The sequence below is a fragment of the Pyrus communis genome, chromosome 2, assembly GCF_041283825.1.
Source record: "Pyrus communis isolate YQ-2024b chromosome 2, ASM4128382v1, whole genome shotgun sequence".
NCBI classification, from domain to species: Eukaryota; Viridiplantae; Streptophyta; class Magnoliopsida; order Rosales; family Rosaceae; genus Pyrus; species Pyrus communis.
The window spans coordinates 3,373,362-3,393,383 of NC_142566.1; the positions used below are offsets into that span (position 1 = coordinate 3,373,362).

At 38.5% G+C, this 20,022-nt stretch overlaps 2 protein-coding genes across 4 annotated transcripts; both read left to right on the plus strand.

Annotated features, from left to right (window-relative positions):
- Positions 1–4,122: 4,122 nt before the first annotated feature.
- LOC137749052 (uncharacterized) lies at positions 4,123–15,036 on the plus strand. Its single transcript, XM_088681557.1, has 12 exons — positions 4,123–4,412; positions 5,132–5,186; positions 5,905–5,940; positions 6,034–6,078; positions 6,503–6,586; positions 12,400–12,465; positions 12,678–12,716; positions 13,151–13,250; positions 13,685–13,835; positions 14,202–14,313; positions 14,475–14,574; positions 14,680–15,036. The coding sequence occupies exons 1-10, from the start codon at positions 4,207–4,209 to the stop codon at positions 14,242–14,244; spliced, it is 825 nt and encodes a 274-aa protein (XP_088537683.1). The 5' UTR covers positions 4,123–4,206; the 3' UTR covers positions 14,245–14,313; positions 14,475–14,574; positions 14,680–15,036.
- A 1,307-nt stretch (positions 15,037–16,343) lies between these two features.
- LOC137746809 (uncharacterized) lies at positions 16,344–19,544 on the plus strand. 3 transcript variants are annotated; one of them, XM_088681575.1, is made up of 5 exons: positions 16,483–16,672; positions 16,784–16,826; positions 16,905–16,956; positions 18,130–18,504; positions 18,591–19,544. In XM_088681575.1, exons 4-5 carry the CDS (start codon positions 18,139–18,141, stop codon positions 19,158–19,160), a joined length of 936 nt encoding a protein of 311 aa, XP_088537701.1. In that variant the 5' UTR covers positions 16,483–16,672; positions 16,784–16,826; positions 16,905–16,956; positions 18,130–18,138; the 3' UTR covers positions 19,161–19,544. The 3 variants fall into 3 exon arrangements, with proteins under 3 accessions (XP_068342918.1, XP_068342919.1, XP_088537701.1); XM_068486817.2 differs by lacking the exon at positions 16,784–16,826 and having other exon boundaries at positions 16,344–16,672; XM_068486818.2 differs by lacking the exons at positions 16,784–16,826; positions 16,905–16,956 and having other exon boundaries at positions 16,403–16,672.
- The last annotated feature ends 478 nt before the right edge of the window (positions 19,545–20,022 follow it).

A 20,022-nucleotide genomic window follows, 5' to 3' on the forward strand; every position in this document is an offset into this window, starting at 1 on the left:
CACCCGAAGGGTGATGAAGCCAATTAAAGTACACAAATGCTGAGAAATAAACTAAAACATGCAATAGGTGCTAATTACACAAAATAAAAGTTCAACTACCAAGTATTAAAATTAGGAAAATACATGACATGTCCAGAGCATAGGTCTATTACAGAGTACAAGCATAAATTAAGATAGAGAAGTGCTATTACAATATGTTGAAGCAGAGAGAATATAGCACAAAATCACTGGTAGGGAAATGCCTCGTAGCTCATATCAAATTCCTTGTTCATAGGTCCTGAAGGGGGCGCAAAACAAACATGAGTGGACCAAGTTGATATATATATATAACAAAACAGTTATTAACGTACTAACCCCCAAGTTTTATGAAACACATATATAATGATAAACATAGGTTTTCCGAAACCTAGCATGTCGTGCAATGTCTCAAATCATAACTTGTATATATAATAATCACTAGTGAATGTTCGATAACACCCCAGGCCTCATGCCGGCTCCCCGTCTCTGAGCAAACAGTCAGAGGAAAATACACTTTAGGCCCCACGCCGACTCCCCGTCCATGTGCTAAATAGCCAGAGGTAACACACTTCAGGCCCTATGCCAACACCAAATCGTCGCCCTGGATGGATAGGCTCTATCCCTACGTCCCGTAGAGGAAGGGACCACTAGGTAAGTACAAAACCAGTGAACATACATATTGAAAAGCAACTTCATAGTATAAAGTCATCCATCATCTATACTATAAAGAGGTGTTCTAAACATATTCTAAATATCATATCATCATCCATCGGATATTCTATAAGAACACAGGTTATAGGAAAAATAGTAATAATTCAAACCAGCCTCAGTAAGCATGTTATCTCATAAAACGTTTCATAAAACATAGTCATCAAAGCATGCTTTTCATGTATGCATTTCTACTATCAAAATATTCATTTTTAGAAGGGGTCCACTCACCGTACACTGTTGGTGCAAAGCCGAACCAAAAAGGAATAACGGAATCACTACTATTACTTGCACCTACTCACACAAAGGATGCCTTCAATCAAACTCTACTCAAACGATTGAATTTGGGAAAACAGACTTCAAAAACGGGTCCAGAATGTCGAAATTAGCCTAGAAGAAGTCCCGCAAAAAAACCCAAAAAGTCAACCTGAAGGTCAAAGTCAACGATCAAGTCAATGTTGACCGTTGACAGATCAAAGTCAACGTTGACGGGTCAAAGTTAAGGTCAACGCTGACCATTGATCGAGTCAACGGTGACCATTGACCGAGTCAACGGTCAAAGTCAGCGGGTCATGAGTCAACCCGTCAGAGTCAACCCGGGTCAACCCAATTTAGGGTTTGGGTATTAGGTCCGGTTTAGGCCCTAGGGTTTGGGTATTGGAAATGGGTTAGTAACTCTCTGGGCTCGGCCCAGACCCACACGACCCGAGGGCCTACTTAGAAAGGGTTTTGGGTTTACTGATATAGCCCTAAGGCCTTTGGGTTTTAAGGTTTTTAAAATAAAATGAAAAAGGAAATGGGTTAAGGTTTTGGGCTGAAACAAAACGGGCTTAAGGCCCGTGGGTTTTGGAAACGGCCTGAAGGGCCTGGTGTGAACCGGAGGAGAACGTCGGAGCTTCTGCAGCTCCGGTCAACTGCAAACGTGTACTCTAAACCCCGATCTAGGTACCAAAAGGAAGCACAAGGTGAGATGAGTGTTTTTATACCTTTAATTCGCCGTGAAACGGCCGGTGGTGGTCGGAAATCCCCTCGACAACAACGGGCTCACCGGAGATGGGTGTGCCTTCACCCGAGCCGATCTTTCTCTAAAACCTTGGAAATAACGAGATACAACTTAGTAAATCCCATCCAGACAACAATCTAATACGAATAGAGAGAGAATCCCATCCAGACAACAATCTAATACGGATAAAGAGAGAATTGAGGCTTACCCAACCGGAAAAATAAAGGAAACTTGTAGGAGAGTTCTCGGGTTCCTTTGTCCTCACTGCAACGAGAGAAAGGGAGAGAAAGACGAGGTTTTGATGGCGATGATGGTGATGATTTCCTCGAGTAGGTGCAACTATGGGTGTGTGCGTGGTCACAGTGTAAGAGAGAAGAGAGAAAAATGAGAGTTTTCGAGAAAGAGAGAAGAAAGAGTGCAAAGACAAAAAGAGAAAAAGGAAAAGAAAAAGAAGAAGTCACGAGTAGGGGACAGAAAGAGAAAAGAGAGGTGAGTTGGGGTGCTGCCACGTGGCAGTTTGAGGATGACAACAAATCTCTTTTCCAGATCCTAATTGGGTGAAGGAATAAGGACTAAATTGAAAATTCTATAAATTTTTTGGGGAGAATTACAGAATTACTTTTATACGCAGGGGCGGGTGTAACACCAGCCCTAGATTCGAGTGAATAGGAATTGCTCACAGTAGACATTGTGTTTATAAATTAGATTTATCATGTTATTACTTGGAATCAGGTAGGGAATTATGTAGATTTCCTTTATTAAATTTTGTGAATTGATATGTGATCTTATTGATTGATTAACGTAGTTAAATGTTAATATCGTGCATCTTTGATTCTTGGGATTGATTAATTGGAGTGATTGTGGAATGATGTTGGATATGACTTTTATTACTATTATCAGATTCGTTGACCAATGTGGCTAGAGAATAATATTGTGCTTCATTGGTTGTTTTTTTTGAGATGTTGCATGCTATAAATTGCGGTATTATGTTGAAACATAGTGATTTATATGATGGATGAAATTGAAATCTTGATTGCCATTTGGGTTTGTTATGTAGCCCACTATCTAGTAATTCATGCTTGTCAAGTCCCAATAATTGATTGAGGAATACTATGCCTTCCTGTTAAAACGCACTGGGATAAATGTCTGAGTTTAGTGAATGTTGAACTACGAATGGCTTGATCCCTTCTCAGGGTATGTAGGCAATCTAACCCTAAGGTTAGATGCAACCATGAAATAAAAGAAAATGAATGTGTGGTTAAATCATTGGTTGTGCTTTGGTCTTGTCTTAGAGGCGAGACATGATAGATAAACAAGAATGTAGTGACGTCACGTGTCGATCTTGGTCGTATGTCAGGATCAGGGTGTGACACGCGGGGACAAGAGACAAAGATGAGGGTCAGGAGGTCAAAGGAGAATCGTACGAAATGGGTGGAGGGGGTGACGTTGAGGTGCAGTGGAGGGGGGGAGGGTGAGGAAGGACGGTGGAATCGGCCAGTTAAGCCATTGATGGCGAAATCTGGAGATTAAAGAGGGTGAATCAATTACCTGCAAAAAAAAAAAAAAAAAAAAAAAAAAATTATGGGTTTTTTTGGTTTTTGGGAAAAGAGGAGAAGAATGGGGGAGTGGGATGGGTGGTCGGGGAGGGTGGGGGAATGTTGGCGTGGGTAGGATCTGTGTTTTTGGTTGTGAAGGAATGAGAGAGGTGGAGGGGGGACGGAAGGATTTTTTTTTTGGGGGGGGGGGGGGGGGGGGAGTGAAGGTGATTTAATTAATATTAATTAATTTTTTAATTTGAATAGGTGAGGATGTGAGTCCCGCACTTACCATTTCATCATTTAAATGTCAAATTTAATAGAAAATTTAATAGAAGTCTGACATTGAAATAAATTCATAAGACGATGTATGATATTGCAATATTTAAAAGATGAGATTGTCGTGGATTCATAATTAAGATAGTTTTGTGTAATTTATCCTATAAAAAAAATTCAAAAGTAAAAAAAATAAATGTGTTAATTAACGGAATATAAAATTATAAAAATAAATAAATGTGTTAATCTCTATTAATTAATAAAACCTTTTTTTGCCAACCAAAAGATGGTGAAAATACTACTTAATCTTTTATCACACAAAAAAAATAATGGGCAATAATGTAATTTTACAGGTTCAAATTTTACTGTTTTTTATTGAAGCATCACTTACAACTGATGTTAAAATACCTTTAATATTAAAAATTTTAAAAAGAAAAAAAAACCTCCCACTACTTCCCCACGTTCTCACTCTCTCCCTCTCTCCTCATTTTCTAAACAAATGTGTTCATACATATAAAGTGTGTAGGCAAATGCTAGTTTCTGTTTAAATAAACATTCATTAATCATGTTACCACCAGGGAACACAAGTATTATCTTTTATTAATTAATACGTCCCGCCCAAAGTTATCTACTCGTGTGTTTTCACAGTTGAAGGGAGCAGCGGATATGGCGAGCACGAGTGCGAGTGTAAACATCATACGGCCTTTGTTTTCTCCTGGCCTTCAAATCCCACCACCACCGTTACCACCACCACCTCAGTGGCGGCGACCCCACCGCCTCGGCCTTCGTTGCTTGTCTCGTGCAATTTCTATTGACAAAACCTTGGCGGAGATTGAGAATTCTGGTGTCATCGCCTGCCTTCGCGCCAACAGGTGACTCACTCTCCTCATAAACAAGATAATAACGTTCAAAATATCTCTACAACTAGTTTCAAATTACGGCATAAACTCCAAACAAGTAAGATTTTGCATAAAGATCGAAATAACGAAGGCTTCTGTTACGGTTTTGACGGGATATTCTCCCTAGTTTCCCCAGAGAAGTTAATAATTTCGATCACAGCGCAGCCTGTGTTGCTATGTAGTTTTATGCATGCTCAATTGGGTCTCATATGGGATTTTTAAAGTCAGGAGTGATTTAGAAATACCATTTTCCGGAAATTCAAACACTAGCAAATCTAATCGGATTATAAATTTTCGGCAATCCAAACAAGGCAACCTTCCTCCGAAACTGCAGCATATGACTTCTTTGCACTGGAAAGACTAAGAAACAAATGGGGGCGGCTCTTTTTAATGTGTATTATATAGTAGCAAGAGTCAAATATTTGTGAGGTTTAGGGGTGCGCAGCTGACGTTTTAGCTTGTGATTCGCTTGTTTTTGAGTTTCTGTTATGCTTCTTGCGCACGGAAAGCTGCTACTGGATTTACTATGCAACCTTTCCTGCTTGTTCTGCATTGTGAATGATATTTCTTATTTATCTAAAGGGATAATAGTATTCGATTTGACTTCTTTTGGTGTACTTTTTCTCTAGTCGAAAAGGAGTGAATTTTATAACAGATTTTCAGACTTACTCTTTGTTTTTCGCCTTGTGTAGTGCAGAACTGGCATTTGAAGCTGCTACTGCTGCATTTCGTGGTGGCATTTCAGTTGTGAGTTCTCTGTTCGTAACTTTTCTATTTTTGCCTTAAATTTCTTAGATGAAGTTGAAACTGGTTTCCGTCCAAGATCTTCTCCTAAATATGTTAGGGAAAAACTCAAGCTTTTAAGAAACGTTAAAATTCAAAAATAGCTGACTTAATGTTTTAGTCTATGAGTTAGAGATATAATATTCTCATATTTGTGTAGTAATCGAATCAGTTGCATCAGTTTCAAATGTCTGAAAGATATTACTAGCTCACAGTGGAATATCTGCCAAGTACTTGTATCAGGTGGTTAAAGCTCCCTGGTCGTGGTTTTTTTAAATTCTTTACAATCCTTCAAGTACCTTGCATTTAGGGAACTATTGCCAACTTCATATGGTCGGAAGAAATACCTGTCGTATTCCCCTTTTTTCACCAGTGTTACGTCTCTCATATAGTAATAACGATAGTTTTCTTATTCTGCATAAATATGCTTTTGTTAGATAATGGTTGTTTTCTTATGCTAGGGAGACAAAGCATTTTCTATCAACCCCCTCTTCTCTTTCTTTTGCTCACTTGACATTAAGCATGACATTTACCGAAAAAGCACCAAGGGAGCGCAACACCCTTGTACGAAAAATATCTGCTGCATGTTTGCATTGTTTATAAGACTACAGTATAGTTATTTTTTTTTTTATATAACCACCAATGATGGGTTGCTGATAGTTTATTATCTTTTCATATGCAGCTGGAGATTGTGATGTCGACCCCAGGTGTCTTTGAGGTTGTTTAAAGTTTTGAACTTTCTTTTTTCCTCATTAAAATGGTTGCTTAGCTCTGGTGCTCATGCCTTTTTTTTTTCACCCTTCCTGCACAGGTTCTACAGCAGCTAGTACTTGACCATCCTACAAGATTCCTGGGGGTAATCATCTTCTTCCTCCTCGATATCTTGACATTTCATTTTCAATTGCTTGTGCACTCTATGTCATGGTGTTTGACACAATAGATCACCAAAACTTTAAAAACAAAATTACGCACTTATTCCCTTGTCCGCATCATCTAACACAAATATTGGTTCATGTGGGTGAGTCTGAGTCATACATTATCCTTTTCTTGGATGTAATCTGAAATGTGACTTGTGTAGCATATATGCTCTAGATGGGAAATTTGGATTTTAACCCTTGATAGCTTCTCTTTCTAAATTCCAGTCACATCTTCTGCTAAGCATTCGAAATGCAAATTCTGTATTTTTCTAGAAATGACAATATCAAATTGTATCCCATAATAGAAACTGTAATTGGAACCATCATAAATTAGTTTCTCTGAAGTTGCCAAGGGGCCTGCAGGTAGGAACTGTACTCAATGTTGATGATGCCAAAAGGGCAATGCTAGCTGGAGCTAACTTTCTTATGAGTCCTGCTATGGTGAAGGTAAGCATTTAGAAGTTTCTGTACGCTTTTTCTTTACTTAATATTGAACTTCATAGGTATTAACCACCAAGTGTATCTCTCAACTTGCCTTATCTTCATCTAATCTAACTTCTAATTTGGAATGAGGGTAACCGGACCCATAACAATGAAGAACCTTTTATCTTCACATTAGAGCTTATCTACTAAGTTCTTGGAAATAAATGTTCCACATTGGATTCTTAACAAGCCTTGCAAGGGCTTATAGGACGTTGTCTCACAGATGTACATAGGAGTAACTTATTGTTGTGCGAGACTACCAACTTATCTTTGTAGACATGTCCATTCCTTTTGGCATAGCATACATATACTGATATACTTGGCCAAGAAAAGCCTCCTTCACTTTTCTCTGTTCTTCTCCAATCACTCTGCTTTCCTTACCATCGTATAACTTGTAACTATTTCCATTTATTATCAGTTATATTCCATGTTCATGTCTTCAAATATCTATCTCATATTGGTTTTTGCCAAAATAGAGTTAATTTCTTGATGTATTCATCTCCCAATTGGAGGATTTATATAGGAATACAAGCAATGATGATCAGGTATGAAACCAGTACAAGAAGTCATAAAAACACTACTGCCTATACCTAACTTTACTGTTTACAACTACTTTATTAATTACAATGGAACTCATGTCTAATTTCCTAATTCTTAAGTCTACAATGGCTGGCTGCTATGGCTGCTTAAGTCCACAATGGCTGGCTGCTTCAGTTAACACTCCCCCTCAAGTTGGTGCATAAATATCTCGAATGCCCAACTTGCTGAGTGCAAGATGGAAAATCCTACTTGACACTGCCTTTGTTAACATATCTGCTAGCTGGTCATCACTCTTCACATAAGGCAAGTTAATGCTACCATCAACCAACCTTTCCTTAATAAAGTGCCTATCCACTTCAACATGTTTAGTACGATCATGTTGAACTGGATTATGAGCAATGCTAATGGCGGCTTTGTTATCACAATAAAGATTTGATGGCTTTGTAGAATTGAAACCCAATTCTCTCAACAACATATTGAGCCATAACAATTCTTGCACGCCGTGTGCCATACCTCTAAATTCAGCTTCAGCACTGGATCTAGCCACTACATGTTGCTTCTTACTGCGCCAAGTAACTAGATTTCCTCCAACAAATGTAAAGTATCCAGAAGTCGATCTGCGATCAGTTACTGACCCAGCCCAATCTGCATCAGTGTATCCTTCAACTTCTTGATGTCCATGATTGGAAAACATCAAGCCTTTTCCAGGAGCAGACTTCAAATACCTGAGAATGCGTTGTACAGCATCCATGTGGGCTTCACTTGGCCTATGCATAAATTGACTCACCACACTTACAGCATAGGCTATGTCAGGTCGTGTATGAGACAAATAAATCAACCTCCCAACTAATCTTTGGTATCTTTCCTTGTTAGCCGAAACTTGATCAGGATAGTCTCCTAATCTATGATTTTGCTCAATTGGTGTGTCTGCAGGTTTACAAGCTAACATCCCAGTCTCAGTTAATAAGTCTATAACATATTTCTTTTGAGAAAGAAAAATGCCATGCTTTGATCTTGCAACTTCAATACCCAAGAAATATTTCAAAGTACCCAAGTCCTTCATTTCAAATTCCTTGGCTAGATACATTTGAAGTTTTTGAATTCCCTCGACGTCATTACCTGTAACCACCATATCATCCACATAAACAATTAAGGCTGTAAGTTTACCTTTATCATGCTTAAGAAATAAGGTATGGTCAGCCTGAGTTTGCTTGAACCCATAACTTCTCATGGATTGAGTGAACCTGCCAAACCATGCCCTTGGTGATTGCTTCAATCCATACAAGGACTTTCTCAACCTGCATACTTTGCCAATATCACAAGTGGTAGTGAATCCAGGAGGAAGATCCATGTATACCTCTTCATCCAAGTCTCCATGTAGAAATGCGTTTTTCACATCAAACTGTCGTAGAGGCCACCCCAGATTTGCTGCCAATGACATAAGAACCCTAATAGTGTTGATCTTTGCTACTGGCGCAAATGTCTCTTGATAATCAATGCCATAGGTTTGAGTATAACCTTTGGCTACCAATCTGGCCTTGTACCTCTCCACTGAACCATCAGCTTTATGCTTTACTGTGAACACCCATCTACACCCAACAGATTTCTTGCCTTCAGGAAGTTTAACCAGTTCCCAAGTGGAGTTTTTTCGAAGAGCTTCCATCTCTTCAATCATAGCTTTTTTCCATTTTGGATTTTTAAGAGCATCCTGTAACTTATTAGGAATTGAGACTGATGACAATTGGTTTGCAAAAGCTATATAAGAGTCTGACAAGCGATGAGATGAAACAAAATTAGATATAGGATATTGAATACCCTTTGTGGAAGAATAACCATAACGAACAGGGGGTATCCCTCGATTTTCTCGAATAGGATAACGAGAACCAGACTCATGATGTGGTTCATTTGGATCAGCACTTAATGAAATCTCATGATTGGACTCATCAAATATAGTAGGCTGAAGAGAAGGAGAATGAGTGGTTACCTCAGGATAATTCGTATGAGTAGCAGCTGATTGGTCAGAGAGTTGGTCAATGAGGGGATCTATATGTGGGTGGTCTATCTCATCAGCCACTTTTTCTTTTTCTTTTCCTTTATCTCCCCTTTTTCTTGTCCTCTCATATACCTTCAATATTTTTCCACTCTTTGCCTCATCATTAGGCAAATTTGGACCATCACCGGCATCAGACAAGTGTTCATCCGAAAAATGCATACCACCAATGTCAAGTGGCCACTGCTCTTCCTCCTTACTCCCCATCTCCCCCTGAAGAGAAGTGACCGAATCTCCGTCTGAAAAATAAGCCTCTTGTTCCTGAAAGGTAACATCCATAGAGACAAAAAATTTCCCATTGGGAGGATAGTAACATCGATACCCTTTCTGAGTAGCAGAATAGCCAATAAACATACATTTGATGGCTCGAGGATCCAACTTATCACGATTTTGCATGTGGACATGAACATAGCAGACACAACCAAACACTTTTGGAGGAATATGAAGGAGTGAAGGAAGAGAATGATACTGGGAAAGGGTTTGGATAGGTGTTTGAAATTGGAGAACACGTGATGGCATGCGATTGATAAGAAAAACAGCTGTGTGAATGGCATCACCCCAAAAACGTTTAGGAACATGCATAGCAAAACATAAAGATCTAGCCACATCCAAGAGGTGACGATTTTTACGTTCTGCTATACCGTTCTGTTGAGGAGTATGTGGACAAGATGTTTGATGAATGATACCTTCTTGTTGAAAAAATGTTCCAAGTCCATAATTCAAATACTCTTTCCCATTGTCAGATCGAACAACTTGAATTTTAGCATTAAATTGGGTTTGAATCATTTGATGAAATATTGGAAAAACAGACATAACCTCACTCTTATTTTTTAGTAAGTATACCCAAGAAACTCGAGTGCAGTCATCAATGAAAGAGACAAAGTATTTAGCACCAGTATGAGTAGGAATATGAAATGGTCCCCAAACATCAGAATGAATAAGAGAGAAAGGAACATCACTTTTATTGGAGCTTAAAGGAAATGAGACACGATGATTTTTAGAAAAGATGCAAGTTTCACAATGGAAATTAGAAACCTTGACTTTAGAAAATAAAGAAGGGAATAGATATTGCAGGTACTGAAAGGAAGGATGTCCCAATCTTTTGTGCCATAACCAAATTTTTTCAGAAGCTTCAAATTGTTTAGCTTCCACTTGACAACTGTAACTTGTCTTCTCACAATCTGGTGGTAAGTCCAAGTAGTATAGACCTCCCCTCTCTCTACCATGACCAATCAACGCTTTCGTTCGAATATCCTGAAACCAACAATGAGTAGGAGAAAAGATGGCAAGACAGTTTAGTTGATTTGTGAGTTTACCAATAGAAAGCAAATTGTGAGAAAGATTAGGAACATGTAAAACAGATGAGAGAGATAGGCATGGTGTTAATGAGATGGAGCCTGCTCCAAGCACTGGAGTGGAAATACCATTAGCAACTTTAACGGTATTTAAAGGTGGAGTAGTGTGAGAAGCAAACCATGAAGAGTTATTGGTCATATGGTCAGAAGCCCCCGAATCAATGATCCAAGGTTTATTTGGAGCACCAAATGTGGTGTTCAAGGCAAAACCAAAGTTACCTGCGTCGACTAAGGAAGTGGAAGCAGTAGTAGGAGAAACTGAGTGAGCAGATTGATCTACTCGAGGCACGGAAGGCGTTGGTGTAGACAGGTGTGCTTGTGATCCAACAATGCTTTTCTTTTGATTTTCCTTCTTTTGAACCCACCAATCAGGATATCCATGCAACTTAAAACAAGTGTCTCTAGTATGCTTATCCTTGTCACAATAAGTACACTTCCTTGTATCAGTAACTTTAGATCCACCTGATCGAGAATTCGAGACTCCACGGGGAAATCGAGACGGAGCAGCTACCATGGCTGATCCTTCCACTTGTGGGCCAACCAACATAATGGTTTGCCTACTTGCTTCAGCATTCACAAGAGCATAAGCAGCACGAACAGATGGCAAAGGTGTTTGAGTCAAAACTTGACTGCGAACATGATCTAAATGAGGATCAAGGCCAGCCAGAAAATCATACAATCTTTCTTCTGAAATTTCTATCTCTCGAGCAGCAACATCATCAGCACATTTCAATTTTCCAGGACGTAAGAAATCTATTTCTTGCCATGTTTGCTGGAGTTTACCATAATATGCAGATAAAGGCTCACCATTCTGGCGAGTCGCCAGTGCTTGACGGCGAAGTTCATATAATTTTGATGCATCTTTTTCAATTGAGTAAGTTTGGGTAACAGCATCCCAAACATCTTTTGCAGTAGAGAGTCGGAGAAAAATGGCCCGCAAATCTCTAGTCATGGAGTTGAGAAGCCAAGATTGAACCATGGCATTCTCTTCCTCCCATATAGCATACGATGCATCGGCTTCTGCTGGTGCCTTCTTTTTTCCACTGACATAAGACCATTTGCCTCTGCCAGTGATGTAGATGCGGACACTTTGGGACCACGAGGAATAGTTGGACCCATCCAACTTGTCTGGGGTGATATGCAGAGACATATCATTTTGTGTAACAGCGGCTGAAACAGTGGTCTTGGAGTCACCCATTACTACTGCAACGAATTCTCTTTATTGAAACAATAGAGAGTCAGTCTCACTGAGAGAGATGCAGGAACAAAATGCAAGGAGGAAGAGGCAATGGCACGGGTTTGTTGGGTGATTCCAACGGGTATGGTTTATAGGGTATGGGGTAGTATTTAGGTAGAGATGCAGCGGAATATATATGGTTAACAAGCTCAATATGGGTAGTGATGTTGGCAGATATGGCCAAAGAGAGATCGGATTCGTATGAAAGTAGAAGGCCTGCTATTCTGCAGGTCTTATGGGGTAGATGGCAGTAGTGCCAGTAGGTTAATCAGAATAGAAACTCCTTTTGGATCAGAATGGCTCTGATACCATGCCAAAATAGAGTTAATTTCTTGATGTATTCATCTCCCAATTGGAGGATTTATATAGGAATACAAGCAATGATGATCAGGTATGAAACCAGTACAAGAAGTCATAAAAACACTACTGCCTATACCTAACTTTACTGTTTACAACTACTTTATTAATTACAATGGAACTCATGTCTAATTTCCTAATTCTTAAGTCTACAATGGCTGGCTGCTATGGCTGCTTAAGTCCACAATGGCTGGCTGCTTCAGTTAACAGTTTTAATAACTCAAAAAATTTGCATCAGGATATTGTGGATGATTTACGGTATAGTGAAGTTTTATACATACCTGGTGTTATGACCCCAACAGAGGTAAAGCCATTTCTTATACTTAAAACTGTAACTTGCTTCAATCTCTGAAGCTTCATGGATTTACAGTTGAACCTGTTTGACCTATTTTAATTTTTAAAATCTTTACTCTTGTAATTATACCGGAAAATCTAAATGCATTTTACATATCATGGTATTGTGATGGACGTTGCAAAGACTGATCAACTTTTCCTTAACCAATTTGCTACTTGCAGATATTGTCTGCATATAACATTGGTGCCAAGATTGTCAAGGTAATTCTTTGCATTCATCTTTCTCACATGGAAGTTGCTTCACGACAGACATCTTTATCATAGACTATCGGTTTGGAGTCCTCAGACAAAAACTAGGAATATGAGAACCAAATATTAGTGAATAATCATTATAAAACACGGTATAAAGACTCAGCAAAAAAGATGTCCACCAACATTCTGGTACAACTTTAATAAAAAAAACAAAACCAAATTAAACATCCGAGGTCATAAGTTAATTATAAGCATCTTTTAGTAGCTTCACTGAGCTTAGTGAACAAAATGTTTCTTTTCAGTTGAAAAATGAATTGTAGAGTGTAGTGAACTTTTCATGGCAAATTGTGTATTGCACTGCCCCATAAAGTTCAATTTCTTATGCATGCTTGTTCAGCTCTGTATAAGACTTGTGGAATCAACTGTCTTATATTGGTGAGCAGGTATATCCTGTTTCTGCATTAGGTGGCACACAATATATATCAGCCATTAAAAAGCCTTTTCCTCACATCTCAATGGTTGCTTCTCAAGGCATAAAGATAGGTTGGTAATTTGACTCTCCTGTTTCTTTGAAAGCTTCAGTGCGGCCATCACGTCCTGTTAGTACTCGGAAAATCTTTAGCTTATGTCATATGAAAGAAACATAAGGTCCTAAAAGCTATCTGATCAATGCAAATTCAGTAGTTCCAGCACTCTGGCTGGTAGCTTTTTTCTTTTATGTGAAAAGCATACGTTCCTAGGAGATGACAAGAAGGCCTTTCATCATGTTAGCTGTTTTTTGGGTATACGTTAGTTAAAACTTATAACTTAAAGAGATCGAAATCTTTCAGGATTATATTTAGCTGAATTTAGTTCCAGTTATGAAATTATTACTCATATTTCAGGTGTTGTTCAACATCCTCCGGAAGTAAATGATTGGATTTGAGAAAGGACACCTGGCTTATTATTCTGATACTTTGTTCTTCTGATTGATACAGATGTAGTTGGGGAGTACATTGCTGAGGGAGCATCATCAGTTGTTTTATCAGATGCCATATTTGATAAAGAGGCCATGGATCGAAAAAATTTCAACAGAATATATCAACTTGCGAAGGCCGCAGCTTTGCATGGAAAAGAAGCTGTAGACCGGTTAGATTCTGTACTCTGTTTCATAGTCATTATGTCAAGCCTTTAACAAATCAGTAATCATTATCATTTTAATCCTGTTATATGTATTTGACATCTGAATGGTCCTCTTTTTCAACTTATCAAAATCCCTAGTTATCTGATCTAACTTTCCTACCAGATCACAGAGCTTCGTTTTGCTTATGCTTTTATCCCTTATTCTCATGTTACATCGATCTTTAGATTATAGTCCAACATTTAATTGAATATAAAGTAAAGAATTAAAAGGTCGGACATCTATACAGGAGTCAGCAGTATACAACAAATGATCTATATATCTCCGGATTTCACTATTTTTATTGGCCTCCAACTGCTTGTATTGTCACGCAGGAAGAAAAAGCTCATGCTGAAGCGTTCGCAGTTGGCGTTCTAAACAGCTTATTCCACAACAAACGAAGCGTGAAAAATGTTTTGACTGTGCTGGACATGTACTAGCATACTGGTAAAGTCAGCATGTACTTTCCGGTTCCATAGTAATCATGTATTTGAAGTATTTCGCTCACTACCTTGGAAGTTTAAGCATCATGAACCTTTGCATGCATTCATTAGTACTGACATTATAACTGTTAATCCAATATTCTCTTGCACTTGATTCTTCCTCAGTCTGCCGGGAAACTGAAAAGAGTTGAGATCAAAGGCAGGTATGTTCCATTTGTATAGCTTAGAGGAAGAAGAAAGTGAGCCCCGTGCAATCCCTTATTCGGTCAGTTCTTTTTATTCTTAACGAGGAAAATAAAATTGCAGTGAATCTATTTGCTCTTTTGTACTTGATATCAGTTAATATTGTTGCATTGCTCCTCTTTGGCAGGATGAACAGTATGTTGTTGAAATGCTTTAAAGTTTAAAGTTTCAAACCCGGACTGAGAAACCAGTAATTGGCCACCTCAGAATCATTTGACAAGGAAGAAAATCGAAAGTAAGTTTGTTTCGACGGTATAGTAATATACGAGTCTTAGTGCATTCGAGGCAGGCTTAGAATCGCATGGTATCACCAGTACACAAGGAGTATGGTTCTTAGTTCTATAAAAGAGAATTTTGTTGTTCCAGAAATTTGATTAAGGCCATTCGTAACTGTTTGATTAAAGTTTGACGAGAAAACTGCCGTAGACTGTACAGAAGTTGGTTCGAAGGATTTGTTAGTAATTTAAAAGAGAAGTGATTTTCACACGCTTTTTTTATCCATACTCACTCAACGGCTTTGACACCGGCTCCTTTTTCTTTTGGTGTGTTCATTCGGGATGGCTTTGACACCGGCTCCTTTTTCCTTTGGTGAGTTCATTCGGGGTGGTGCCAAAAGAGTTCACATTCGAAACACTAACATTTTGATCTTGAGAGATTCAAGATCTATGGTGCGCTCCGCCAACTCCTCCCCACCAAATAGCCATTAATTTGCAGTTACACAAGTTTTTTCATACTTCATCTTTCCCCATTTTCATCAAATTTTTTCACTTTGCTATGCATCTTGCATTCTCATCTATTCATCTTGGGGAAGTAAATGGTCTTAACTTTTAAGAACACCCAATTGCAAAAGGACTACTTAATAACTTTTTTGATAAACTCTTTCAAAAAAAACATTTATGATAAGGGTGATCTCAAGCCAACAAGGCTGTCTTCTTTGCGAGGGTCAGGGAATGTCTATCGTACACAGTCTTATCTTTATTTTGCAAAGAGACTGTTTTCACGACTTAAACTCGTGATCTTTCAGTCACAAAGGAGCAACTTATGTGTTACGCTAAGACTCGCCCTCTTAAAAACATATAGGATGCAAAAGCCAATTCTTTAGAAATGTCCTACAACACAAGTTTATTGTGAAAATATTAGTTTACTACCGTCTTGGGTTTATTAAATTTAATGAATCTACGAAAAATTTACCTCCAACTCAAGATTCTTAAATTTAACGAATCTAATTTGGATTAGGTTTATTGAAATTTTTGGATCTACAACACATGCTTATTAAACATACCCCAATATATGAATATACTCGAGATTTTCACATAAAACAAAGTTTCAGATGCTCTGATAATTGCTCGGAATAGAGGCTTTCAAAATATTTGCGTGGAGGGAGATTCTAAACAGGTCATTAATGTGGTTGAAGGGAGATTCAAAATACCATGGAGAATCCGATCTATCATTATGTACATTAGAAGCTTGATGTCTTCCTTCCAAAACATTACGTGGAGTCACAACTTTCGGGAGGACAATTTTCTTGCAGATGTCACTAATGTAGAAATGGGTACCTCCAATTCTTATTTTTGGGGTTGCACTATTCCCTGCTTTAGAGTCTTTTTTTTTTTAACAAACGATATTATTTACGCTAAGAAGGAGGGGGTGGACTTAGTGTTACAATGTGTTAACAATAATATGATTCAAACTCGTCTCTAATAAAAATCAAACATAAATCCTCTTCACTTAACTACTGGTTGTATTTGTAGTTTTTTCTTTAATGCATTTATATTTCTCATGAAAAATATCATTCTGACCTTAACTAAATCTTCCTGTATACGTGGCACTTCATGATAAGTCCTTCCTGCAAATCTACAAACTCTTACGTAAGCGTTTGGCTTTCGAGAAAGTGTCAATACTCGGGAAAATTTTTCCCAACTTTTCTCGAGAAAAATAAAACCAAAATTACAAACAGAAAACCCTAATTTCCCAAATGAAGTGTGGTAGCGGTCCTCATTCCTCATCCTAACGCCGTCTCTGCATCTCCCGGCGATCATATGCAGTGGGAATTGGCAATCTGACCGGCGAGAGAGCTCCACCACTTCAGAGACCGCTACTTCCTCTCTCCATTGACCAGGGTATCTCTCCCTTTCTCTCTCTGTATGTATAGATGTATATTTGTATATATGCATACAGTATATCACTGTGTGCGAGTGTATAATATAGCTTGTTATTCTAATTGCTTGCAGTTAGGAGCTTGTTTAGATAATATGCAAATTTTCATATGAATAGGTAATGAATTTTTTCCAGTGAAAAGATTGAAGTCACCACCAATCTATATGAATATGCACTTTACTTTCGTTTTCGCAGAATGGAAACACGCAATTGTGACCAATTTTGAGTTACAACCTGCAATTCTCCTGTAAGGAAATCAAACTCTTACTTGCTTTTCTCAATGTAGTCTGTGTAGTTTGAAGAATTGTTATTTTATACTGGACGTAGACGAAAGACTAGGACTTTGTAAAATGTAGTTGATTATTTAGGTCTCCCCATCCCTTTTCTTCTTTTCATTGACCAGTGCTTTTTTTTTTTAGGGGGAGGTGGGAGGGTGGGAGGGTGGGAGGCTAGAAATATCTGTACATTTACAATTCCTTTGTCCCTTGACCTCCGTTTTATCTGTACATTTATCTTCATTCTTCAGTTCCAAAAAAGTGCATTCTTTCTCTTTTATTTTGTCTTTGATAGTAAATACTTGGTTTCTGTGGTACAAGATGTTAGATGAAGTTTACCATTGCGTATGAGTTCCTATGAGATGTTTGATGGAAGTTTACCATTGTGTATGAATCCCTGGGACACCTCCACATTTGTTAATTGGCCCCTATCTTTTTTTTTCTTTTTTTTTTTTTCCCCTTGATCTCGAGTGAAAGTATCATTACCTGTGAGATTAATCTAATAGGAGTATGGGTAGGAGCAGTAAGTAGTAGTTATCATCATTGTATGCTGAGCGTAATTTTATTATTTGTTGTATGATTTCATATCTCATTAATAAATAAATACACTTTCAATAGTAGGAGATATATGTGATTTAGAAGTAAAAGTTTGATTCATAGCACAATTATTTCCCGATACAATGGATTAGGGAACATAGTTCAGTATCATTTCCGGTCTCCTACATGGAATTGTTAATTCGTACGTGGATTTTTAGTGGTTAGAGTTATCAAAATCTAGAGTCTATTTGCTGAACATATAACCCTTTGACTGACCATCATGACCTCTGGCAGACGTGTGATTGAAAATCTTACATATTTTGGTCGTTTTCTTGTGAATTAAATATATATTATAGTTGTTATATCTTATACTAGGGTCATCATGATGGCCAGTTCGGGAGATTATAAAGGTGGGTGAAAAACTGCAAGTAGTAGTTGATCTCGAAAACCAATATGCATTGTTTTTCTTTCTTTCTTGTGTTGATATGCTTGAGTTCCTCAGGATTTCATATAATTACTTTCCACCTGCAAGTTTATGTTCACCGTATTTTTTTCATACAGTACCATACTAGTTATTGGTTTATTTATTTGTTATCAATTTCTTTTAGGAGTTAAAGATGGATCACTACGACCTGCATAGACAGAGAAGGGATTTGAAGCACAAAGGAAGAAATGTTGGAAGAAACGTTGTATGGTCACTTGCAATGGATAAGTGTTTAATTGATTGCCTTGCTATTCAAGCTAGACATGGAAACAAAATTGACAAGAGCTTTAATGAACATGCTTACACTGCTGCTTGTATTGCTGTGAACTCTCGTTTCAACTTGAATTTAAACAATCAAAAAGTCATTAATCGTCTTAAGACCATAAAGAAGAGGTATAAGGCAATGAAGGATATCCTGAGTCAAGATGGGTTCAGGTGGAATCCCACTACAAAGATGATCGAGTGTGACAATGAAGAACTTTGGAAGAGATACATTGCAGTGAGCGGATTTCTTCTTTATTCTTTCATTGTTCATGCTTATATTTATTGTCTGCATATTGGTGATATTGTTAATTCCATAAATAGGCACATCCTGATGCAAAAGGGTTTCGAGGAAAGCCGATAGAGATGTTTGATGAACTCAAAATTGTTTGTGGAAACTATCAAGTCCCTAGTCGCTGGGCTAAGATGAAGGATGGAGGCCATCCAAGTGAGATGAAGAATTTTGAAGATGATTCTGCCTCATTTCTTTCTCCAAGCTCAGATGACCTAAGTGAGACAGACGGAACCGAGTCATATAGTGGACCAGAAGAAGAATTTACCAAGTTGCCAGATGGTAGTCAAGACCCCCCTCTGGTCCAGCCACTTAGACAACTTCCAAAACGCCCTCGCGACTCAGAAGCCCTTCAGGATGCACTGATGACTGTGGCATCAAGCATTCGTTGCTTGGCTGATGCAATGGAGCAAAGCAAATACCCTATTGATGCCTCTCAACTACTACAGGCTGTGATGGAGATTGATGGTTTGGAAGAGGCTAAACAGATGTATGCATTTGAGTATTTGAATGCTGACCCTGTCAAAGCTCGAGCTTTCATGACATACGATGCTCGGATGAGAAAAATATACTTGTTTAGACAGTTCTGGTGGTGGAAGTAACTGTCAATCCCAATTTTAGGGTCCGTAGGGTGTATAGTTCTCAAGCTTACAAGAAGACTCATGTTTGGCGGGTTTCTGGAGGTGCATGTACAGATACAAGATATCTGCAGGTTCAATATCATGTAGTGTTTGCAAGAGTCACGTTGTTTGCTGCATCTTTTGAAAGTTAAAGATTGCAGTCACCGTTTATCTGATGCGTCTTGTAAACCCGAAATAGCGGTTGTAGTTTTTCCACCCGTTTTTCCCTTTTTCAGCTCTGCCATGTGTTCATTGCGTCCGCCAATACAGTCCCCTTCCTTCTCTAAAATCTGTATATTTGTCATTTGCATTTTGTTGATTTGGGTGGTGAAGTGAGAAAAGCTAGTTGTATTTGTTGGTGTTTAATTTGTTAATCTTTGTTCATGTTGAACACTACTTTTATGTTCTGGGACGGAAGAGTTTGGGAAATGCTTTACTATACCACTTATGCTAATGCAAAAATAGGGCAAGCGAGGGCATTCCTCCTTATCAACGGATGGCCGTCATTGCCACCAAAGGCAATGCCATTTCTACGGCAAGTCCGACTTAAGAGAGGTTAATATCAGTCATCGCTCCTCCAAAGTCGAGCATTCAAAAGATCCTTTTTACGAGGGAGACGAGACGAGACGTCTCTTCATCAAGAGTTTCAAAGACGGCACATTGTACAAGCAATACTTGTTAGATCGGGCCTCAGGTATCCCTCTTTCTAGGGGACCATACAAGCAATACTTGGGGAGGCGGGAATCGGATTAGGGACCTCGACTGCAGGTGTATGCTGTCGTGCAAATGTACTGACTTAAACAGAACGAAGAGGTATTAGTGGTAGCTATTTTCATTATTCGAC